This window comes from Crocuta crocuta, unplaced genomic scaffold (assembly GCF_008692635.1).
Source record: "Crocuta crocuta isolate KB4526 unplaced genomic scaffold, BGI_CrCroc_1.0 scaffold87, whole genome shotgun sequence".
Classification (NCBI taxonomy): Eukaryota; Metazoa; Chordata; class Mammalia; order Carnivora; family Hyaenidae; genus Crocuta; species Crocuta crocuta.
The window spans coordinates 1,587,312-1,609,560 of NW_027532166.1; the positions used below are offsets into that span (position 1 = coordinate 1,587,312).

General features: G+C 38.1%; 1 protein-coding gene across 1 annotated transcript; it reads left to right on the top strand.

Moving 5' to 3' along the window:
- The first annotated feature begins 1,092 nt into the window (after window positions 1-1,092).
- HESX1 (HESX homeobox 1) lies at window positions 1,093-2,622 on the top strand. The gene is made up of 4 exons (XM_077776778.1): window positions 1,093-1,315; window positions 1,830-2,029; window positions 2,326-2,427; window positions 2,524-2,622. The coding sequence occupies exons 1-4, from the start codon at window positions 1,093-1,095 to the stop codon at window positions 2,620-2,622; spliced, it is 624 nt and encodes a 207-aa protein (XP_077632904.1).
- The last annotated feature ends 19,627 nt before the right edge of the window (window positions 2,623-22,249 follow it).

A 22,249-nucleotide genomic window follows, 5' to 3' on the forward strand; every position in this document is an offset into this window, starting at 1 on the left:
AATTTATCATCAAGAAGGTACTGGAAAAAAGTGGAGCAGCAGAGCCCAAGAGCTAAAAATATTGCACCTTTTGAGGGAGTGCCTACTTCACAATCTTCCCAATTAGCTGAGAAATTAGTATTTCTCTTTTAATTTCAAGTTTTCTTAGGAGGATGAGCTGAAAATATTCTGTTCTTCGTTATTTTTCACAAATCTTATTGTCTTCATGAAGACTGCCCAGCCCCTCAAAAAAACAACAGAGGGAAATTCTTCTTTCAGAAAATACAGTGAAAAATGTTCTGTTCTTTGAAACAACTGTGGTGGGGAGGGAAATTCTTCCTTTTAGTTTGAACAGTCATGCTTTTAAGTTACTCGGAGGTGGTTACATATGATCTTCATATAAACCTGTATCTCTCTCTTTAAAAGAAAAGATGAAAGAACAGAATTAGCTCATTAATTATTTAAAATACTTGGTGCAACTGTTCCTTATGAATTAATCCAGGCACTTGGAAGACAATTACACTCAGTGTTAATAACATTGCCAACCTTTTCCAGTATGCTGCACTCCAAATACTATTGTGTTTCCATTGACAACATTCACTATTACATATGCATATGAAAAACAGGCATTTTCATCGGAATTACCGTAATAGCATTAAGAGATTATTATTTTTTCCAATTTCCTTGGAAGAAAATTTACTTAAATTAGATTATTTATTACTTGACTGCTCTCCTATCTTGCCTGTGTGTTTAGGTAACCGGAGTTCATGAAAGTATAAACTTCAGAATAAAAGGCATGATTTTATACATTAATGATTTCAAATAAAAGAGGAGTGCTAGTTTGTGCATCACTTCTTTCGAGAAGGTTAAGTCTGTGTTCTGCTTAGGAGAGATAACACTTTTTGTCCCTATAGGTGGCCCCCTGGTGTAGCCATTAGTTGCTAATTACCTGCAAACAAATAAACAATTAACTCCTCAAGCTGCTGGCTGGGCGAGTGTTCATTGACATGCTAAAACTTTCTAAGACAGGATTTTAATTAGTGACGTTCTAAATCCAGCCCCCTTGCCAGCGGAGCCAGGAGGTGAACGCAGGAAGAGCCCAGCCCTGTACACATGGGGCAGAGCCAGCCAAGAGGCAAGGAGAGGCCGGAGGCGTTGTTCTGCGCAGCCCACTCGAGAATGTCTCCCAGCCTGCAGGAAGGGGCTCGGCATGGGGAAAGCAAGCCCTCGCCCTGCTCCTTTTCAATTGAGAGCATTTTAGGATTGGACCAGAAGAAAGACTGTGTTCCATCAATGAAACCCCACAGGCCCTGGGCAGACACCTGCGGCTCCTCAGGTACGCCACAAGTTAATTTTTAAAATTCTTTATTATTTCGTCTGCAGGGTTTATTTTGGCCTTTATTTCATATTACGTAGAGTTAGGGAAAAACTGCGGTTTCATCCAATTACATAACTGAAGTATCTAGGACTTTCAGTGCCTCCAGCTGAGTTCTATAGGAAATGAAAAGAGAATCGGCCTTAGATCCAAGGGAGTATAAAATTCATCCACAGGAAATGCCAAGAACCTGCATTTATTTCAAAAGGTCTCTTGCATTTGACACATCAGATATTCTGTGTTTTCACTGAAAAAATAAGTGACATTCAGAGACCAAAATGTTCTCTAGCACCAAGGCAGGATCTTCCTTTTTGTTTGCCTGTTGGTTTTTGGTTGATGAGAGGTCAGTTCTCTTGTGAAACCCAGAGGAATTCCACCAGGAAAATTAAAGACAAGTTCCTGAAATTCCTTCTTATAGAACTTCGTGGAATACAGGATTGGGCATCTAAGATGGAGTTTATTTTTCTGTTTCCAGGGAAAGATATTAACCTATGTGTACATATCCCGAGCCTTCCTACCGGGAGCTCATTCCCTTGTACTGTGGATCGCCCAGTGCCAGAAGAAAGATTTTTGAAATATGAAAATTACTTTTCGCCCTCAGAAAGACTGTCTTTGAAAAGAGAACTGAGTTGGTATAGAGGACGAAGACCAAGAACTGCTTTTACTCAAACCCAGGTGGGAAATTTTTTCCAGCAGTAATGATAATACAAAGGTTTTAACTAACCCTGTTGGACAAAAGCCCAATCACTTTGGGATCTGAGTTTAGAAGCCTTGTTAATGAAACAATAGGCTGTATGGAGGTTGTTGTTGTTTTTTTAACAGTTTCTGGATAGTCGTTTAAAAATATAAAAATCATATATAGATTAATTGCCCAAGATCTAAATGCAATTATTTTTCTATACAAATTAAAGTTCATTTTATAATGATATACGAAATATCAACATTTTATATAACTAGTACCTTCTTTGTAGATCGAAGTGTTGGAAAACGTCTTTAGAGTAAACTGCTATCCTGGCATTGATATCAGAGAAGACTTAGCTCGAAAACTGAATCTAGAGGAAGACAGAATCCAGGTAATTTTCAAATTTAGCTGTTACTTATGATGATGGAAATGTTAAGAATAATAAAATAATGTTTCTGAGACCAACTTTATTTTTCCTTACTTTTAGATCTGGTTCCAAAATCGGCGTGCAAAGCTGAAAAGGTCCCATAGGGAATCACAGTTCCTAATGGCGAAAAAAAATTTCAACATGAATCTCCTGGAGTAGATAGAAAACTAAACAGATGAGATTACCTTACATTGCAGAACATGAGGAATCAATGGAGATATCAAGTGTTAAAAATGTGACCTTTCCGCATTTAACCTGAGTGTCGTCATTTTTCTTCCGAAAATATATTGTAGATATTTACAATTATAACATGGTATCTCTTATACATGGGCACTTTTAGTTACAATAAAGGTCTTTCCTATATATTTTAATAAACATTTTCAGAAAAAGCCAGCTATTTTTTAAGTGAGCAAATTTAATCTAAGAAACTAGTTCACTAAAATCAGCAAGCTCATGACTAAGTGACTCCACGAGCTGGATTCCATTTACAGAATAATTCAAGTAAAATAATCTGAAGAATGGCACAAAGATATGATCTGTTTCAATTAGTTTTCTTCAAGTGCATTTTGAAACATGATTATTATCTTCTCTTAATTTCTGTCATAAAGCAGTGAAAATTTCTCACCACGTATCAATACAAATCCTTCTAGCATGTCAGTTTCAAGCTGTTTTTGTTTTTTAAAGGAAAATCATCATGCCAACATAGAGATAGAAAGGCACCAGTTGTCATATTCATACCTTTGGTGTTATATTGCAAAAAGAATTGAGCTGCAAATAAACGCAAATTTTAAAATATTTTCCTAACTATTTAATGTTGTGTTTTACTTTCATTCTTTAAAGGAATAATGATCATCTGGCTTATATCTATTTCTAGTTTAGTGATTTCCAAACAACCATAGATTTTGTTGTTACAAATAATATGTTGACTGATAAGGTCACTGACCCGTCTTTTGTACGTGCTGTGATATAGTAGCTGGAAATAATCAGGGCACTTTTCTGGGACAAAACTATGTATTCTCCTTGCATGTGCCATTGTACCTATCAATTAAAGATGGGAAAGAATAGGTAAGATGCATCACAAGAAGGAAGTCCTACCACTGGAAGTCTGGGTGTTTGTTTTCTAGTTAATTAGTGGAAGGCCAGAGTGGGTATTCTCTTTGAAATGTTTGCTTGAGGACTTCAACTTGGTCTCCTGGAAACTATATTTCAGCTATGCGCATTGAGTTGAAGTCTCCCTTCCCTTTTCTTTCCTGCTCCTCCATTAGCAATGACCACAGTAGAAGATTCTTGTTGAACTATTGCATCTATACCTACTATATACATTTTTGTTTGTTTAATTGCATGAGAAAGACGAAAGTGGGTGTGCATATTATCACTGAGGAAAAGTAGTGTGACTCAGATTTTAGAGCTTTTTACAGTCATTTGGGGAGAGCACATTTGGGATAGAGAGGTCTGTGTCCAAACAACTAGTCAGCAATAGATTATCGTTTTCTGTCCCACCATTGCTGAGATGGAGAGGGAGGAGGAACAGAGGGCAACAGGGCATCCACTGGAAAACCAGAGGCATTAAATGTTTTTCAAGGAAGTCTACTATCAGACTTGGCCATTTTTTCCAATATAAAGAGCTGCTTCCACTAATATAAAATGTGAAGCACTATTTATGAAATATATTAGGAAGAATTCATCCACCGGGAGCTTTGTTTGCTCTTCATTAGGTTTCTGTGAAGTTATATTAAGTTGGAGGGCTGGAAGTCAACAGGAGTGGGTTGGAGAGGAAAGTGTCACGTGATGGGGAGGCTTTTCAAACAGTCTTTTATTTTTATCCCAACGTCGTATTAACATATTGTAAACAATTCAGGTAATATAGAAATAAAATCTCCCTCAAGCCTCATCCTTCCCAGATAACCATCATTAAACATTGTTATGGCTCTTTTTCTACGCGAAAGCATATACGTATGTATACATAGATATACACACATTTCTATTTGTTACTTTTTTAAAGTTTTTTTTTTTTTAAATGTTTATTTATTGTTGCTAGAGAAAGAGAGAGAGAGTGTGTGCATGCACCAGTCAGGGAGGGGCACCGAGAGGGGAAGACAGAGGATTCAAGAAGGCTCCAGCCTGTTAGCACAGAGCCTGATGCTGGGACATGGGCTCGAACCCACGAATTCTGAGATCAAGACCTGAAGCCAGTCACTTAACCAACTAAGCCAGCCAGGTGCCCCTCTACTTATTATTTTTTGAAGTGTCATCACACTTGACATTCTGTGCATCTTTCTGACATCTTGCCATGTCAGACACCTAGCTCTATCTCCTTCCTAATGTTTGCTTAGTTTAGGATAGGCTTTCAGCCCTGCATATTACAAGCTATTTTACAATATTAACACTTAAGTATTTTTGAGGTAGTAGTTTTCACAAATTGAGATTCTCAGAGAGTAATCATAGTTCATCTAGAGTTTACCTGAAAGTAAACCTAATCCCCAAGTCTCTTTGAGGAATAGGAAGTTTCTATATAAAATGACAGACTTCGAAAAAAAATGAAACATCACAAACATTGATCAACAACTAATAATGCACTTAAATTTATTTTTCAGTTATAAAACCTGATCATACCTATAAAAAGTCTGGTGAGGAAAGAAACAATAACTCTAGAATATCATTATGTCAATATTTTCTTTAAATTTTTTTAATGTTTTATTTATTTCTGAGAGAGAGAGAGAGACAGCGTGAGCAGGGGCAGGTCTGAGAGAGAGGGAGACACAGCATTTGAAGCAGGCTCCAGGTTCTGAGCTGGCTGTCGCACAGAGCCTGATGCGGGGCTCGAACCCACAAACTGTGAGATCATGACCTAAGTTGAAGTCAGATGTTTAACCGACTGAGCCACCCAGGATCCCCTATGTCAGTATTGTCTAGTGGCTGTAATATAACCAATTTATGTGGGTCTAAAATCCAATTTTATCTATCATAAAAATAAGGTATGTTCACAACTGAAGGTATATACTTATAACTGAAATGATTTATAATAGAAACGATGCATCTATAACAACATTTGGAAGTCAGAAAAAAGTTAAATAATACTGGAATTTGTAATATTAAAGAAGTTACTATGAATATAATATGCACATTCTTTCAGATATTTCACATATTTTCAGATACTAATAACATAACATAATATTAAATCTTTGGAAGTGAGTCTATAATATATTAGGATATTCAAAGAAGCAAACTAATATACAAGATTTTTCCCCAAATAATTTCCAAAGATAAAGGCTGATTGATCTTGTTAGAAGAAATAATGAGTTAGTAACTTGTTTTTTTTTTGTTTGTTCGTTTTTTTTTAGCAAATATAACTGCTAGTAATTTGGAGTGAATATAATGATATTCAGGGGAAAAGCTGGACTTTAACTTTGAGGAAAAATCAAGCAAGGTGGAAATGGAAATGAAAACCCCAAATAGAATTATCTTTCCCTCAAAACACACAGGCTCTAATCCACAGCTTATCTCTGCTCCTGGTAATTCCAAGCCTTTGTCTCCATTAATGCCCAGGACAAGGTGAACAGTAGTAACAAATCAAACTAATGCAGTCAGGCTAATACCTAGAGCGTCTCTATTATCTGACGGCTGCCTAAATAAGGTTATTTGGTCTCCTGTAATGGCATTTGTCTCTTGTGAAGCCAGCCAGACAAAGCCCATAGCTAGAGAGTGCTGTTGGAAACAATGGCTGTGTGTGCCGGTGGTCAACTTCTGAGTTAATCAGTGTTAATAGCTGCTTTCACTCCCTGCATCTTATCACACATCACACAAATGGCACGAATCCCCCATTACCAAACCCAGCACACAGCAGCAACCTGGGTCTTGTTATTGCTTCTAAAGGCAGGGAGCTAAGTCCATTTACCTGATGTGGGACAGAAATCAAAGTATGACATGGTGACTATCTTCATTTCACAGAGTCCCATGGGACTAAAAGCCCTTCCATGTGCCTTTGGCTGCATTTAACACTCATTTTATTTATTTATTTTTAAGTTTATTTGTTTTGAGATAAAGAAAGAGCATGATCTGGGGAGGGGCAGAGAGAGGTAGAGAGAGAAAATCCCAAGTAGGCTCCACAATGTGAGCACCATTAGTGTGGAGCGCAATGCGGGGATTGAACTCACGAACTGAAAGATCATGACCTGCGCCCAAATCAAGAGTTGGATGTTTAACTGACTGAGCCCCCCAGGTGCACCCTAAAGCTCATTCTAAGTGTTCTGTCTCCTGCAGGGGCAGCAGTCCACAGTGGCCAAGCCACCAAGGCAGCTCTTAATGGCCCTGACCAGTCCACATCTCATTAAACTCACTCCTTCCCATTTTCCTCTCTCTTGTTTTCTTATTCCCACCCTTTTACTTTCCCCTGCTAATGTCTTGGGAAGCTTGTTGGTGTCAACAGGAATTACTGAGTCACACAACTGAACTTCCATCCCAAAATTTCATTGCTTACCTTCTATCTAGTAAAGAGTTACCAACATTTAGGAGCTTCATGTCTGGTCTCTTCTTCCAGACATTTTAGGATGGCCTAGTGGGCGTCTTTTATTTAGCATTTTATGACAGGATGATTTCAGTGAAGTAAATGATACCATATTTTATGTCCCATTTACCATGTTATAAGCTTGCAAAGAACCGTACACCTATTATATCTGGTATTGGTCAAGAAATTGCCTAACAGTGGTTTTACAGGGCACAACCCCATTTGATGGTGTGTTGAGCCACCAATACTGCTCTTTCTTGACCTATTTCAGTCAAGTCAGTCAATCAAAAAGTACTCATTGGAGGCAGCCTAGCAATGTAGAGTCTGCTCACCTGGGTTCAAACCCCAATAGGTATTTGACTTCAAGTTCTTCAATCTCTTTGAGCCTCAGTTTCCTCATCTATAAAATGGGGTTAAAATGGAACCTATTTCATCAAATCATTGGGGGAATTAAATGAGATAATGGATAAGGCTTAGGCTAATTCCTGGCACATACAAACGATCAGGAAATATTCACTTATAATAATGTGTTAGAGATATAAAAGAAGTAAATAAAGTTGTCTAGAACACTGTTGTTATGTCTATAACAATATGTAGCACATAGTGGGTTCTCAATCAGCACTCTTAGAACAAACAAAACCAGTTCTTGGTCTCTAAGAGCTTACCATATGATGGAGAGAAAAGACTGTTTAACAGTTACTCAACAATTTGTTCAGTATCTATCAAGAGCCAGTCAGTATGTGAGACAATGCGGATGGATGGTGAACAAGTTAAACAAGGTTTCTGCTGTTTGGGAACTTACTATACCCAGCGCCTAGCAAAGCCATCGCAAATATTTTGGCTTATAATATATGGTGAATGAATGAATGAATGAAAGGAAGGAAGGAAGGAAGAAAGAGAGGAAGAAAGAAAGAAAGAAAGAAAGAAAGAAAGAAAGAAAGAGAGAAAGAAAGAAAGAAAAGAAAGAAGGAAAGAAAGAAAGGAAGAAAGGAACAGTAAGAAAATAACACATGGAAGCACATAACTAAGGCCTAAATTAATGTTTGTAGATTTGTAGATAGTCAGGACTACTATAAACTAAAGGAGTGGATGGATCGGAGAGATATGTAAAGACCAACTCTGAACTTGTTGCCTCTACATGAATAGGTCTGAGAAAAGACTAAAGCTTAACGTGGGCAGGAGCTGGGTGTTGGTAGGAAGGTGTTCCAGGTGAGGGAACAACACAGAAGAAGACTTGGAAGCTGGACAGCAGGAATGGTGGCCTCTCTACAGTGATGGGTGACTGTTGGCGTGGTCAACTTTGTGGGCATAAGCACCCCCTGCACTTACACAGGGCCCTGTGCTCAGAAGGCCCTGTATTTGGTTTAATGCTCTGCTGCTACCATTTTGAAATTCTTAATAATTTTTGGCCAAATAGCTCTACGTTTTTAATTTGCACTGAGCTCCCCAAATTTTGTAGTCAGACCTGCCTGTTAGGGGTGGATACAGGTTATGGAGAACCTTCGAAAAGGGTCAAGGAAGTAAAACAATGTGGTGGGAAATAGTGCACCATTTTTGTTTACTAAACTAGAGTTGCACCATGGTTTAGGAAGACAGAAGCAGGATGCAGGGTATAAAAGGATGTAAAAAGCTGGATTGAGGGGATCAATCTACCTATAGTTGAAATATGTGTTTTTGAAGTTGTTGATGGCCTGGGTGAGCGTAGGGGCAGTGGAGATGGAAAGGTGGAGATTATAGGGAGAGAAGGGAAATTTGGCAGGTTTTACAAACTATCTGGGGAGAGCAGAGGGCAGTGAATTAAAAGTACTGCAAGTTTTGGGGCGCGTGGGTGGCTCAGTGGGTTAAGCATCCGACTTCGGCTCAGGTCATGATCTCGCGGTTCGCGGGTTCGAGCCCCGCGTCGGGCTCTGTGCTGACTGCCAGCTCGGAGCCTGGAGCCTGTTTCAGTCTGTGACTCCCTCTCTCTCTGACCCTCCCCTGCTCACGCTGTCTCTCTCTCTCTCAGAAATAAATAAAACATAAAAAAATAAAAGTCCTGCCAGTTTTGGGACATGTGAAAATTACTAAATACGCAAGAAATTAATCATGTTTGGCCCAGCAACTTACCCACTCAGGAGACAGGGGACTTTACTTACCTACTTCCATTTCTTTTACTTCTGATACTGTCATGAGAAAAGATTTTCTTAGCAATTTGCAAGCTAATCCTGCAAATAATAATTTTGTAAGTAATAATCATCGTTATGAGAATAATAGTAAATCATGCTAACAGAATTTTCTGATGATCTATACTTTTTTTTTTTTTTAATGCTACGTGGTTTTCCTGCTTTGTTCTAGCCTTCAGATAGGGTTCCAAAGCTTAAAAACATTTGATAATCACTATTACTAGGAGAGGTACATTAGAGAAAAATGTTAGAACTACTTTAACAAGGCAGAGAATCCCTACAAAATTAAATGAGATCCAAAACAATTTTTTCATGTGTGTATGTGTTAGATATAATAGGCATAAAAATTGAAATTTAGGGAAAATTTGACTTTTTTGATGTATTATCTCAAAAAGGCAACCCATACTCAGAAAACAATAACAAAGCTTTTAAGTACCTTTATTATTATTATTATTATTTACATTTATTTATTATTGAGAGACAGAGCACAAATGGGGTAGGGGTAGAGAGAGGAGGAGACATAGAATCTGAAACAGGCTCCAGGCTCTGAGCTGTCAGCACAGAGCCCGATGCGGGGCTCGAGCCCACGAACCGTGAGATCATGACCTGAGCTGAAGTCAGTCGTTCAACCAGCTGAGCCACCCAGCCAATTATTGCTTGTTTTACTTCATCCTGAGTAAAATCATTTTTTAAAATATTTTTGCTAATTTTGTAGAGGAAATTGGTTTCTCCCTGTTATTTTAACTTGATTTTTTTGAGATTCAGCTTTTGGCATGTTACTTGACAATCTTATCTTCTTATTTGGTCAATCCTACTTTGCCTATTTCTTTCTTGACAGTCTGTGGTATCTTGAGTCATTGCTCACAGTTTTTCATGCCCTCTGTATTTTTTAAAAAATATTTTTATTTATTTCTAGGAGAGAGACAGTGTGAGCAGGGGAGGGTCAGAGAGAGAGGAAGATACAGACTCTTGAAGCAAGCTCCAGGCTCTGAGCTGGCAGTCAGCACAGAGCCCGACGCGGGGCTCGAACCCACGAACCGCGAGATCATGACCTAAGCGAAAGTCGGACGCTTAGCCGACTAAGCCACTCAGGCGCCCCTGTATTTTTTTTTTTAAAAGAGAGAGTGCAAGAGAGAGCAGACAGAGGATCTGAAGCAGGCATTGCTCTGACATCAGTGAGACTGATGTGGGGCTTGAACTCCATGAGATCATGGCCTGAGCCAAAGTTGGATGCTCAACTGACTGAACCACCCAGATGCCCCCTGCCCTCTGTATTTAAAAAGCATACATCCATGTCCTTTGCCATGTGGCTTTGCCGCACCACCCATTATTAAGGGCAGAGTATATCTGCCAACTTGGGTTTGGCCATGTGATTTCCTTTAGCCAATAGAATGTGGACAGAAGTGTTGTGCTACCAGTTCTGGAAGGAGGCCTCGGGAGACATTATATCCTTTCCCTTACCTACTTGCTCTCCTGCTGTTGCCGGGGGGAAGAACACACCCTGAGTACCTTCTACCCTTCAGGCTAGCCTCCAAATTGAAAAACATGAAGCAGACTTCAACCTGACCTTCAGCCTGGAGCCAAACCCAGCCAAACCTGCCTATATTCTTCAAATCCCAGGCTTGTGAGAGAATTTGCAGTCACGGAGTTTGAGGAGTTATAAAAACAGCACTATTGTAAGCAATATGGTCTTACAGTTTTTCTTGTTGATTTGTATCAGTTCCTTATATGGTGAACATTTGGTTGCCATAGTTTGACTCATAATTTCTTAACATTTACTTTTTAATCTTATGATTTTTACATACATGGATTGAAATCCTTTTTTATTGTTTTAATGTTTATTTTTGAGAGAGAGTGAGAGCAGGGGAGGGGTAGAGAGAGAGGGAGACGGAGGATCCAAAGCAGGCTCTGGGTTGATAGCAGAGAGTCTGATGCAGGGCTTGAACTCACAAGCTGTGAGATCTTGACCTAAGCTGAAGTTGGACACTTTAACAGATTGAGCTACCCGGGTGCCCCTAAATTGCAATATTTTTAGACAAATCTCAATCTTATCCTTTATGGTTTTTTTCCTCTGCTTTTTCTGACACCTTCCCATTCCTGTGATTATCCATTATGTTTCTAGTATATTAATAGGTTATTTCTATGATCTACAGACCTTTGTTACATTTTTTAGCCCATTAGTATCCTTTGGCATAACAATGAATTGAATGAGCCTCCTCACCAAAGTCATAAAGATAAAAGATGATACTACTGATAAAAACAATAATTAATATCACCATTTATTAGCTGCCTACTATGAGCTAAGCAATATGGTACTTCACATAAATTATCTCATTTAATTTTCACAACAGCTCTGCAAGTTGGATATAGCCAAACCACTCTAAAGATAATAAAACCTGGGGTGCCTGGGTGGGCCAGTCGGTTAGGTGTCTGACTTTGGTTTGAGTTATGATCTCATGGTTCGTGAGTTTGAGCTTCAAGTCGGGCTCTGTGCTGACAGCTCAGAGTCTGGAGCATGCTGCAAATTCTGTTTCCCTCTCTCTCTGTCCCTACCCTGCTTTCTCTCTCTCAAAAATAAATAAACTTAAAAAAATGTTTAAGGATAAGAAAACCTAACCTCAGACATTTTTATTATGATGATTTTTTATCCCCATTTTATAGATGAGTAAACTGAGGGATACAGAAAGACTAAATAACTTGGACTAGGGCCACAAAGCTAGGAAATAGCTCAGGAACGATTCAGACTAAGTTCTGCCCAACTCTAGAGTTGCCTTTTCCCACTAAGCCTTCCAGAAGACATAGCTAACAGCTCTAATGGCAATATATAAAAAAGTACACTGAGGTTTTGTTTTCTTTCTTCTTTTCTTTTTTTGGAAGTAGGGGAGGTAAGAGGTCTGAGTGTTTGATAGCTAAAGTAATCAGCATCTCTTAAGTTCCAAGAATTCCTTAGAAATAACATATTCTCCAAATATAAGTGGAATTTTAGCTAGAAAATATGTACATTCTTGTTTATATAAATATTAAACCTTACAATTAAGATTTAACAATATCACTAGATTTAAGTCTGTTACCCTAAAATAGCAATCAGAAATCTGTAGAAGAAATCCAGATGTACTCGTTCATCTAGAAGATGCCATTATTCCACTTACAATAATTCTTATTTACATAATACATGCTTATAGACTTTTAAAAATAATAGAATGTTCAGTAAAAAGAAGCAAATTACAGAATATGCATATTATGGCATCATTTATGTAAAAAAAAAAACACAAAAGGAAACTAAAATGACCCTAATTGGGTTTACATGCAGAGACAAGGTCTACAAGGATATATAATAAATTGTTGAAGCTGTAACAAGTGGCTACTGTGTCAGTAAGAGGTGGTCCATGGGGGATTTTCACTTCTTACTCTTCATGTGGTATCTGTAATAGAGTGCAGTGAAGAGTAGGGGCCCTGGGGTGCCTGGGTGCCTTAGTTGGTTAGGCATCTGACTCTTGATTTCGGCTTGGGTCATGACATCATGATTGTGAGATCGGGCTCTGTGCTGACTGTGCGGTGTGTGCTTGCAATTCTTCCTCTTTCTCTCTCTGCTTCTTTCTCCCTCTCTCTTTCTCAAATAAATAAACATTAAAAAAACAAAAAGAGTAGGGGCTGTAAAGGCAGATTGGATTAAAATCACCACAGGAAAGAGAAAACCCAGAAAATGCAAATCAAAACCACAATGAAATACCACCATGCAACCACTAGGATAGATACAATTTTTTATTTATTTATTTATTTATTTATTTATTTTTCTTTCTTTTTTTTATTTATTTCTAGGAGAGAGAGAGAGAGAGANCCCCGATAGATACAATTTTTTAAAAAGATAGATAGTAGCAAGTATTGACAAGGCTGTAGAGAAATAGAAACCCCCAAATATTGCTGGCAGAACTGTAAAATGGTACAGTCACCTTGATTAGCATTTGTCAGGTCCTCAAAAAATTAAACATAAAATTGCCACATGACTCAGAAATTCTACTTTAGGTATATACTCAGACCGAAAACACGTCCATACAAAAACTTATACATGAATATTTATAGCAACATTATTCATAACAGTGAAAAAATGGAAACACCCAAATGATCATCAACTGATGAACGGATGAAGAAAATGTGGGATAGCCATACAGTAGCCATAATTCAGCCATAAAAAGGAATGAAGTATTGATATATTCTACAATATATTCTCCAAAGGATAGACCTCGAAAAAAACATGAGTGAAAGAAGCCAAGTACAAGTCCTCGTATTGTATGATTCCAATTCTATGAAATGTCCACCATAACAAAACCACAGAGACAGAAAGTAGATTAGTAGTTACTAGGGGCTGGGAGCAGGATTGAACAATGACTGCTAATGGGAATGGAGTTTTTAGAGGGTGGTAAAAATGTCCTGGAATCAGATGTGGTACTGATTTCCCAATCTTGTGAATACATTAAAAACAACTGAATTATACACTTTTTATTCTTTTTTTAATATTTGCTTATTTTTGAGGGAGAGAGAGACAGAGCGTGAGCGGAGGAGGGACAGAGAGAGCTGGAGACACAGAATCCAAACTAGACTCCACGCTCTTGAGCTGTCAGCACAGAGCGCAACGCAGGGCTCAAACTCATGAACTGCGAGATCATGACCTGAGCCGAAGTTGGCCTCGCAACCGACTGAGCCACTCAGGCACTCCTGTATACTTTGAAAAAAAATATTCACTGGGGGATCTAGGTGGCTCAGCTGGTTGAATGGTCGACCTCTGAGTTGACAGCTCAGAGTCTGGAGCCTGCTTCAGATTCTGGCTCCCTCTCTCTCTGCCCCTCCCCCACTCTGTCTCTGTCTCTGTCTCAGTCTGTCTGTCTGTCTGTCTCTCTCCCCCAAAACTATAAAGTTAAAAGAAAAAAATTTTAACCGTTCATTTATTTTGAAAGAGAGAGAGAGAGAGAGAGAGAGAGAGTGAGAGCACACGACTGCATGCACAAGTCGGGGAGGATCAAAGAGAGATGGAAAGAGAATCCCAAGCAGGCTCCATGCTGTCAGTGTAGAGGCCAACTCAGGGCTCCATTTCACCAACCTGTGAGGTCATGACCTGAGCCGAAATCAAGAGTCAGATGCTTAACCAACTGAGCCACCCAGCCTCCCTGAATTGTACACTTTCAAAACATGGATTTTACAGTATGTGAATTATATCTCAATTTTTTTTTTCAATAGGGAAAGTCCACTTTAAGTGTGAAAAGAGTCTTGAGGGAGGGGGGATGGGCACGGAGAGGGGCACTTGTGGGGTTGAGCACTGGGTGTTATATGGAAACCAACCTGACAATAAACTATTTGTAAAAAAATAAAAAAGAAAAGAAAAGAAAAAAAAGAAAAGAGTCTTGGTACATCAAAGCACTGATTACAGGGAAGGGACTAAAATGTATACATGAGCAGCCTTTGGAAAACCAATGCTTTTAGACGAGAAGAGGGTAAAAAGGAAGGGAAAGGAGACTATATGGTAAAAGAGGGAAGGAAACAGAAAGGAGAAACTTAGGGATTCTGCAGGACAGAAGAAAAACAAGAGCATCTATGTTAATTATGTTAAGGTCCTTATTTCTGCACCTGTACTATGGTTGTATAGGAAAAATATCTGTCTGAAGGAAATATACACTAAGTGTTTGAGGTGATTAGGGCTAGAAGTTGGCAACTTACTCTCAAATGATTCAGGGAAAAATGTTTTTTGTACTATACTTGCAACTTTTCTGTGAGTTTTGTATTGTTTAAGTGTGAAAAAAACCTTCAACCTGGAAATTTTTAAACCTTCTACTAACTTTTAGGTGCAAAGGGAGAAGATTAACCAAAATTACCGAATCTCTAAAGAATGATAATGAAACCATATGTCAGAATCAATGAAATAAATATATATATAAAGCAGTGATGAGAGGAAAATCCATACCACGAACCATATATATCATTAAAAATGAGAGAGTGGTAATAAAATTCCAAGCTCAAGACATCAGAAAATAATTACAGAATAAACAAACAACAACAACAAACTACAGAAATGAAAACCGTTAAGGTTGGATAAAATCAGATATTAGTGGATAGAGAATAGAAAAACAGTATGTTTGAACCGGTCAAAATCTTGATTTGTTTCCAGAAAAAAATTAACAAAATAGACAGGCCACTTGCTAACTTAATCTAGAAATAGAAGGAAAACACAAATATGCAAAATAAGAAATGACAAGGGGAAATAGTAAGAGTAATTTAAACAGAAAAATTTTGAATCATTAGAGACTACTTGGTAGACCTTCAAGCAAATACATTTAAAAAACCTAGACATAATGGCGAATTAAAAACAAAAGAATCCCCAAAAACAAAAAACAGAGGTGCCTGGCTGGCTCAGTCAGTAGAGCATGTGACTTTTGCCTGATCTTGGGGTTGTGAGTTCAAACCCCACGTTGGGTATAGATACTTAAAAATAAAGCCTTTCGAAAAAACCCAAAAACATAAAACAAAAAAACAAGAATTAATCAAATTTGATTTCTTTAGAGATAGAAATCTTAAATACACCAATTTCTGTAGAAGAAATAGAACGAAAGAGAACCAGCTCCAGATAGTTTTACAGGGAAATTCCACTAAACCTTCAAACACCACGTAGTCCCAATGCTACATAAATTATTGTAGAATGTAGCAAATGAAAGAAAATTTCCAAGTTATTTTTATACGGGAAGTACAACATTCATACCTAAATCAAATGAAATTGACTTTCAAAAGATAATAAAGAAAAGGAAAGAAAATAATAAACTATGATACACAAATGTTAAATAAACATTAGCAAACAGTATGCAATACCATGTTAAGAAAATAATATACCATGGACTACTGGGTGGCGTAGTCAGTTAAGCATCTGACTATGGCTCAGGTCATGATCTCATGGTTCATGAGTTGAAACACTTCACTGCACTGTCTGCTGTCAGTACAGAGACTGCTTTGGATCCTCTGTCTCCCTTTTTCTGCCCCTCTCTTTCTCTCTCTCTCAAAAATAAGTAAACATTCAGAAAAATAATATACCATGGCAAAGTAGGATTTTATTCCAGGAATGCAGGTTGGTTCAATCTTAAGACATCTAATATAATACATCATATCAATAAATCTTGGAAGAAAAATCCTATGATTATCTCCAGAGATCCTAAGAAGCCTTTGACAAAATTTCACATCTATTAAAAAAATGCAAGAAAATAGAAATTGATGGGATACTTGCTTTTCCTTTTCTTTTCTTCCCCCCCTTTTTTTTTAATGGATACTTTCTTAACATATTTTATTTCCCTTGGAAACACTGAGGACATTTCCGTAAAGATAAGGAACAAGGCAAGGGTATCTCTATCTGCACTATCAAAAACACCAACAATGTTCTTTTTTTTTTTTAATGCTTATTTATCCATCCTAAGAGAGAGAGGGAGAGAGAGCGAGAGCACATTGGTAGGGGCAGAGAGAGAGGGAGAGAAAGAGAGAGAGAATTCCAAGCTGGCCCCATGCTGTCTGCACACAGCCTAATATGGGGCTCAATCCTACAAACTGTGAGATCATGACCTGAGCCAAAATCAGGAGTCGGATGCTTAACTGACTGAACCACCGAGGCACTCCTTCAACAAAGTTCTTTATGGAGCTAGAAAGTTAATGCTAGAGTTCGTTCATAGGGAAAAATAAAAACGAACAATAGCAAGGGAAACACCAAAAGAGAAAATCTACAACAGCTCAACCAGGCCTTAAGACATTCTACAAAAACTAATTTAAAAGTATATGGGACCCATGGCTGGCTCAGTTGGTGGAGCATGTGACTCTTGATCTTGGGGTTATGAGTTTGAGCCCCATGTTGGGTATAGAGATTACTTAAAAATAAAATCTTCAAAAAATAAAAATATAAAGTATCCTACTAGCACATGAATAGACAAATAGATTTGTGGAACAGGATAGAAAATTTAGATAGAGACCCAGAGACATATAGAAATTTAGTAAGCAAAATCATGAGGGTAAAGGTGGACTTTCAAAATAAATGATCATGGGGCACCTGGGTGGCTTAGTCGGTTAAGTGTCCGACTTTCACTTAGGTCATGATCTCGCGGTTCATGGGTTCATGCCCCGTGTCGGGCTCTGTGCTGACTACCAGCTCAGAGCCTGGAGCCTATTTCGGAGTCTGTGTCTCCCTCTCTCTCTGACCCTCCCCTGCTCACGCNAAAAAAAAAATGATCCTGAGAAAACAGGATAGCCATTTGGTAAGAAAATTAAATTAGATTTACATCTCATACCTTACACAAAAGGATTAGAAAGTTAAATATTAAACATGAGAACACACAAATATTAGAAGAAAACATCAGTGAATTTCTTTATAATCATACCTAGGGAAAGAAAAGTTTTCTGACTGATCCAAAAACCAGATTTAATAAAGGAAAAGACTGATAAATCTACAGAAAAATTAAAACTTTTTTTGATGGTTAAAAATACAAAGTAAAAGATGAAAAACTAGGATAAATATTTCCTGCATACATAAGTGGTAAATAACTAATAACCCTTTAATATTTGAAGACAAAGAAGACCAAAACTCCAGTAGAAAAATGAGCAAAAGATATGAATAAGAAATTAAAGACATTTTAATATGGACTTTAAAGATATCAAAAAATGTTAAATTCACTTCTTAGAAGAGAAATGCAAATTAAAATCACACCAAGAGCCCTTCAGTTCCAATTAAGATGGAGCAAGCACTCTATTCTGTCTTCACTCACAGAGCAAAGATAATCCTTCACTTTGACCAGAGTAACTACGGTTCAAAAGGCATACAGGGAATCTCCCTTTCCTTCCTTCCTTCCTTCCTTCCTTCCTTCCTTCCTTCCTTCCTTCCTTCCTTCCTTCCTTTTCTTTCTTTCCTCTCCTTTCCTTTCCTTTCCTCTTTCCTTCTTTCTTTTTTTAAGTAGGATTCACACCCAGCACAGAGCCTAACGTGGGGCTTGAACTCACAACCGTGAGATCAAGATCTGAGCTGAGATTAAAGTTGGAAGCTTAACTGAATGAGCCACCCAGGCACCTCATCCATTTTTTTTTTTTTTTAAATCTCCCTGCCTTCCCACTACTTGGCTGCAGAAGCAGTTATAGTCATAGGAAGTGCACAGCAAAGAGGAGACCAAAGCCCTGGCTGGCCAGAGGACTAGAAAAGGGAGCCCCTGTGAACCAGAGGAGTGATTACAGAAAGACGGATTCAGAAGATAATCTTATAAAGTTGTGAACAAATTCCTGGACCTCTCCTGTGCTGAGCATGCATCAAAACCTTTGAGAACTAAACAGGATAGGTAACTGCATATGGTGGCACACATCCAAGATAGACCTAAAGAGCATTGCAAAGGCTGTAAAAATTAAATTGACATTGCAAATGCATCCCACAGAAGGCAGATCGGGGGCACGTGGGTGGCTCAGTTGGTTAAGCACCTAACTTTGGCTCAAGTCATGATCTTCAGGTTTGTGAGTTCAGTCCCTGCATTGGGCTCTCTGCTGTCAGCACAGAGCCTGCTTCGAATTCTGTCTCCTTATCTCTCTGCCCCTCCCCTGCTCACACACTCACCTTTTTTTTCCCTCTCTCTCAAAAATAAACATTAAAAAATAATAATAAGAAGAAGAAGGCAGATCAGAACTTGCAGTCCGTGCCTAACCAGGTCAATTGCCTGCTTAAAAATTTTTTAAAAAATTGTCAGGCTGCATAGATGGCTCAGTCGGTTAAGCATCGACTCTTGGTTTCTGCTCAAGTCATAATCTTGTGGTTTCAATAATTCAGCCCTGCATCAGGCTCTGCACTGGCAGCATGGAGCCTGCTTGGCATTCTCTCTTCCCCTCTCTCTCTGCCACTCCACCACTCATGCTGTCCTTCTCAAAATAAATAAATGAGCTTTAAAAAAAATTGTCTATAGGAATTAAACAAGACTTAGAGTATCATAGCATAATGTACAAATGGCCAGGATACAATCCAAAATTACTTGACATACAAAGAACCTCAAAAGTCTGACCTATTACCACGGAAAAGAAACAAATACCATCCCCAAGAAGACTCAGATATTGGAAATATCTGACAGAAAATTTCCTCTTTTTTAAAAAATTGAGATATAATTAACATATAACACTGTATTTGTTTCAGGTATACAACATGATTCAATAGTTGTATATATTGTGAAATGATCACCACAGTAAGTCTAGTTAATATTCATCACCACATATAGCTACAAAGTATTTTTTCTCATAATAACTTAATATTTACTTTCTCAGCAATTTTCAGATATACAACAAAGTATTATTAACTATAGTCACCTGATGTACATTACAGCCCCAAGACATATTTATTTTTATAACTGGAAATTTGTACCTTTTCACCATCTTCACCCATTTTGCCCACTTTCTACCCCCTGCCTCTGGCAACCACCAATCTGTTCTCTGTTTCTATGAGTTCAGTTTTTTTTTTCAAGATTCCACATATAAGTGAGATCATTTGGCATTTGTCTTTCTCTGTCTGACTTATTTCACTTAGCATAATCCCTTCGATGGCATTCTCTGTTGTTGCAAATGGCAAGATTTCCATCTTTTTTTATGACTGAATAATATTCCACTGCGTGTATAGTCCATATTTTCTTTGTCCATTTATCCATTGATAGACACTTAAGTTGCTTCCATGTTTTGGCTATTATAAATAATGTCACAATGAACATAAGAGTGCATACATCTTTTAGAGTTAGTATTTTTATTTCCTTTGGTCAAATACTCAGAAATAGAATTGCTGGATCATATGCTGGTTCTGTATTTATTTTTATTTTGAAAGAGAGTGAGAGGGGGGAGGGGCAGAGGGAGAGAGAGAGAGAGAGAGAGAGCGAGAAAATCTCAAGCAGGTTCCATACCCAGTACGGAGCCTAATACGGGGCTCGAACTCATGAACCATGAGATCATGACCTGAGCCAAAATCAAGAGTTGGACATTTAACTGACTGAACCAACCAGGTGCCCCTATTTTTAATTTCTGAGGAATCCCCATACTGTTTTCCATCATGGCTACACTAATTTACATCCCCACCAATAGTGCATAAGGGTTTCCTTTTTTCCACATTCTCTCCAACACTTTTTATTTCTTATCTTTTTGATAATAGCCATTCTACCATGTGTGAGGTGATATCACAATGTGCTTTTGATTTGCATTTTCCTGATGGTTAGTGATGGTAAGTACCTGTTCACGTACCTGCTGGCCATCTGTATGTCTTCTTTGGGAAAATGTCGATTTAGTTCCTCTGTCCATTTCTTTTAAAGGTTTTGTTTTTTTCAAGTAATCTGGTGGGACTTGAATTTACAACCCCAAGATCAGGAGTCAGATACTCCACAGACTGAGCCAGCCAATCACCCCCGTCTGCTTAGTTTTTAATCAGATTGTTTTCTTGCTATTGAGTTGTAAAAGTTCTTTATATATTTTGGGTATTAACCCTCTTCAAATATATGATTTGCAAATACTTTCTCCCATTCAATAAATTTCCTTTACATTTTGCTGATGGTTTCTGTTTGCTATGCAGAAGCTTTTGGTGTGATGTAGTTCCACTTGTTCATTTTTTGTTTTTCTTGCCTTTTTTGGTGTCTAGTCCAAAAAATCATCACCAAGACTGACGTCAAGGAACTTACCACCTATATTTTCTTCTAGGAGTTTGATGGTTTCAGTTTCTTATAAAGTTAAGCATATGTTTACCAAATAACTCAGCAATCCCATTTCTAGATATTTATCTCTAAAACTTTACACAGATATTTATAGGAGTTTTATTCATAATCAGCAAAAACTGGGAACAATCAGAATGTCTTTCATTAGGTGAATGGATAAGCACAGTGAGGTGCATCTGTACAGAGGGATGCTGCTGGGCAGTACCAAGAAGTGAACTATTGATGCATACGGCAGTGTGGGTGCCTCTCAAAGATATTATGCCAAATGAAAAAAGTAAGTCTCAAAAGATTACATACTGTATAATTCCATTCATATGACACTAGACAAGTCATGTTAGGAATGGAGAACAGACTAGTGGTGACTAGGGTTTATAGGTAAAGAGAGCGTCTGACTAAAAAGGGGTCCCATGAGTAAATTTGGGGGAGTCATGGAGTGGATTGGGAGTTCCATATCTTCTCTGTGGTTACAATAATCTATACATATGTTAGAAGTCATAGAACTGCATATGAAAATGTTTTCATCACATAGAAATTTTTTGGTGGGGCACCTGGCTGGCTCAGTCAGAAGAGCGTGTGGCTCTTCATCTCAGGGGCGTGAGCTCAGCCCAACTTTGGGTGCAGAGATTACTTAAATAAGTAAATATGAAAAAAAAAACTGTACTGAGATAATGTTTCTTTCCTATCAGATAAGCAAAAACTTGAAAGTTTGACAAAGCATTTTGCTGGCAAGACTGTTGAGAAATAGGCACTTTCATTGGTGGTAGGTATGCAAGTTACTATAACCCATTTAAGGGGAAATCTGACAACATCTAAAGAATGACTTATGGGGTGCCTGGGTGGCTCAGTTGGTTAAATGTCTGACTCTTGATTTTGGCTCGACTCATGATATCATGGTTCGTGGGAACAAGCCCCATGTCAGGCTCCACACTGACAGTGCAGAGCCTGCTTTGGATTCTCTCTCTCCCTCTCTTTCTGCCCCTCCCCTGCCTGCACAAATGCACACACACACTCTCTCTTAAAATACATACATACATACATACATACATACATAAATATTTTAAAAACAAAAAAGTAAAAAATAAAAATGACGTATGTTTTACTTTTGACTCAGCAATGTAACTTCTAGGGATTTGCTTTAAAGAAACGTTTTCAGGGGTACCTGGCTGGCTCAGTCAGTAGGGCATGTGACTCTTGATCTCAGGGTTGTGAGTTCAAGCCCCCACTGGGCATACAGTTTACTTTAAAAAAAGAAACATTTCCAATAACACAAAAATCCTTATGCCTAAGATTATGCACTGAAGCACTATTTGTCATTGTAAACTATTGGGAACAACCTAAATGCTCATCCATAAAAGAGTAGTTTTGTAAACCATAGTATATGCACACAATGGAAT

Bases quoted from the DNA above. Each gene is read 5' to 3' on its own strand.
- HESX1 (XM_077776778.1), top strand. From the start codon at position 1,093: ATGGGGCAGAGCCAGCCAAGAGGCAAGGAGAGGCCGGAGGCGTTGTTC. The intron at 1,316-1,829 runs GTACGCCACAAG...TTCTGTTTCCAG, and splicing joins AGACACCTGCGGCTCCTCAG to GGAAAGATATTAACCTATGT. The intron at 2,030-2,325 runs GTGGGAAATTTT...CCTTCTTTGTAG, and splicing joins CTGCTTTTACTCAAACCCAG to ATCGAAGTGTTGGAAAACGT.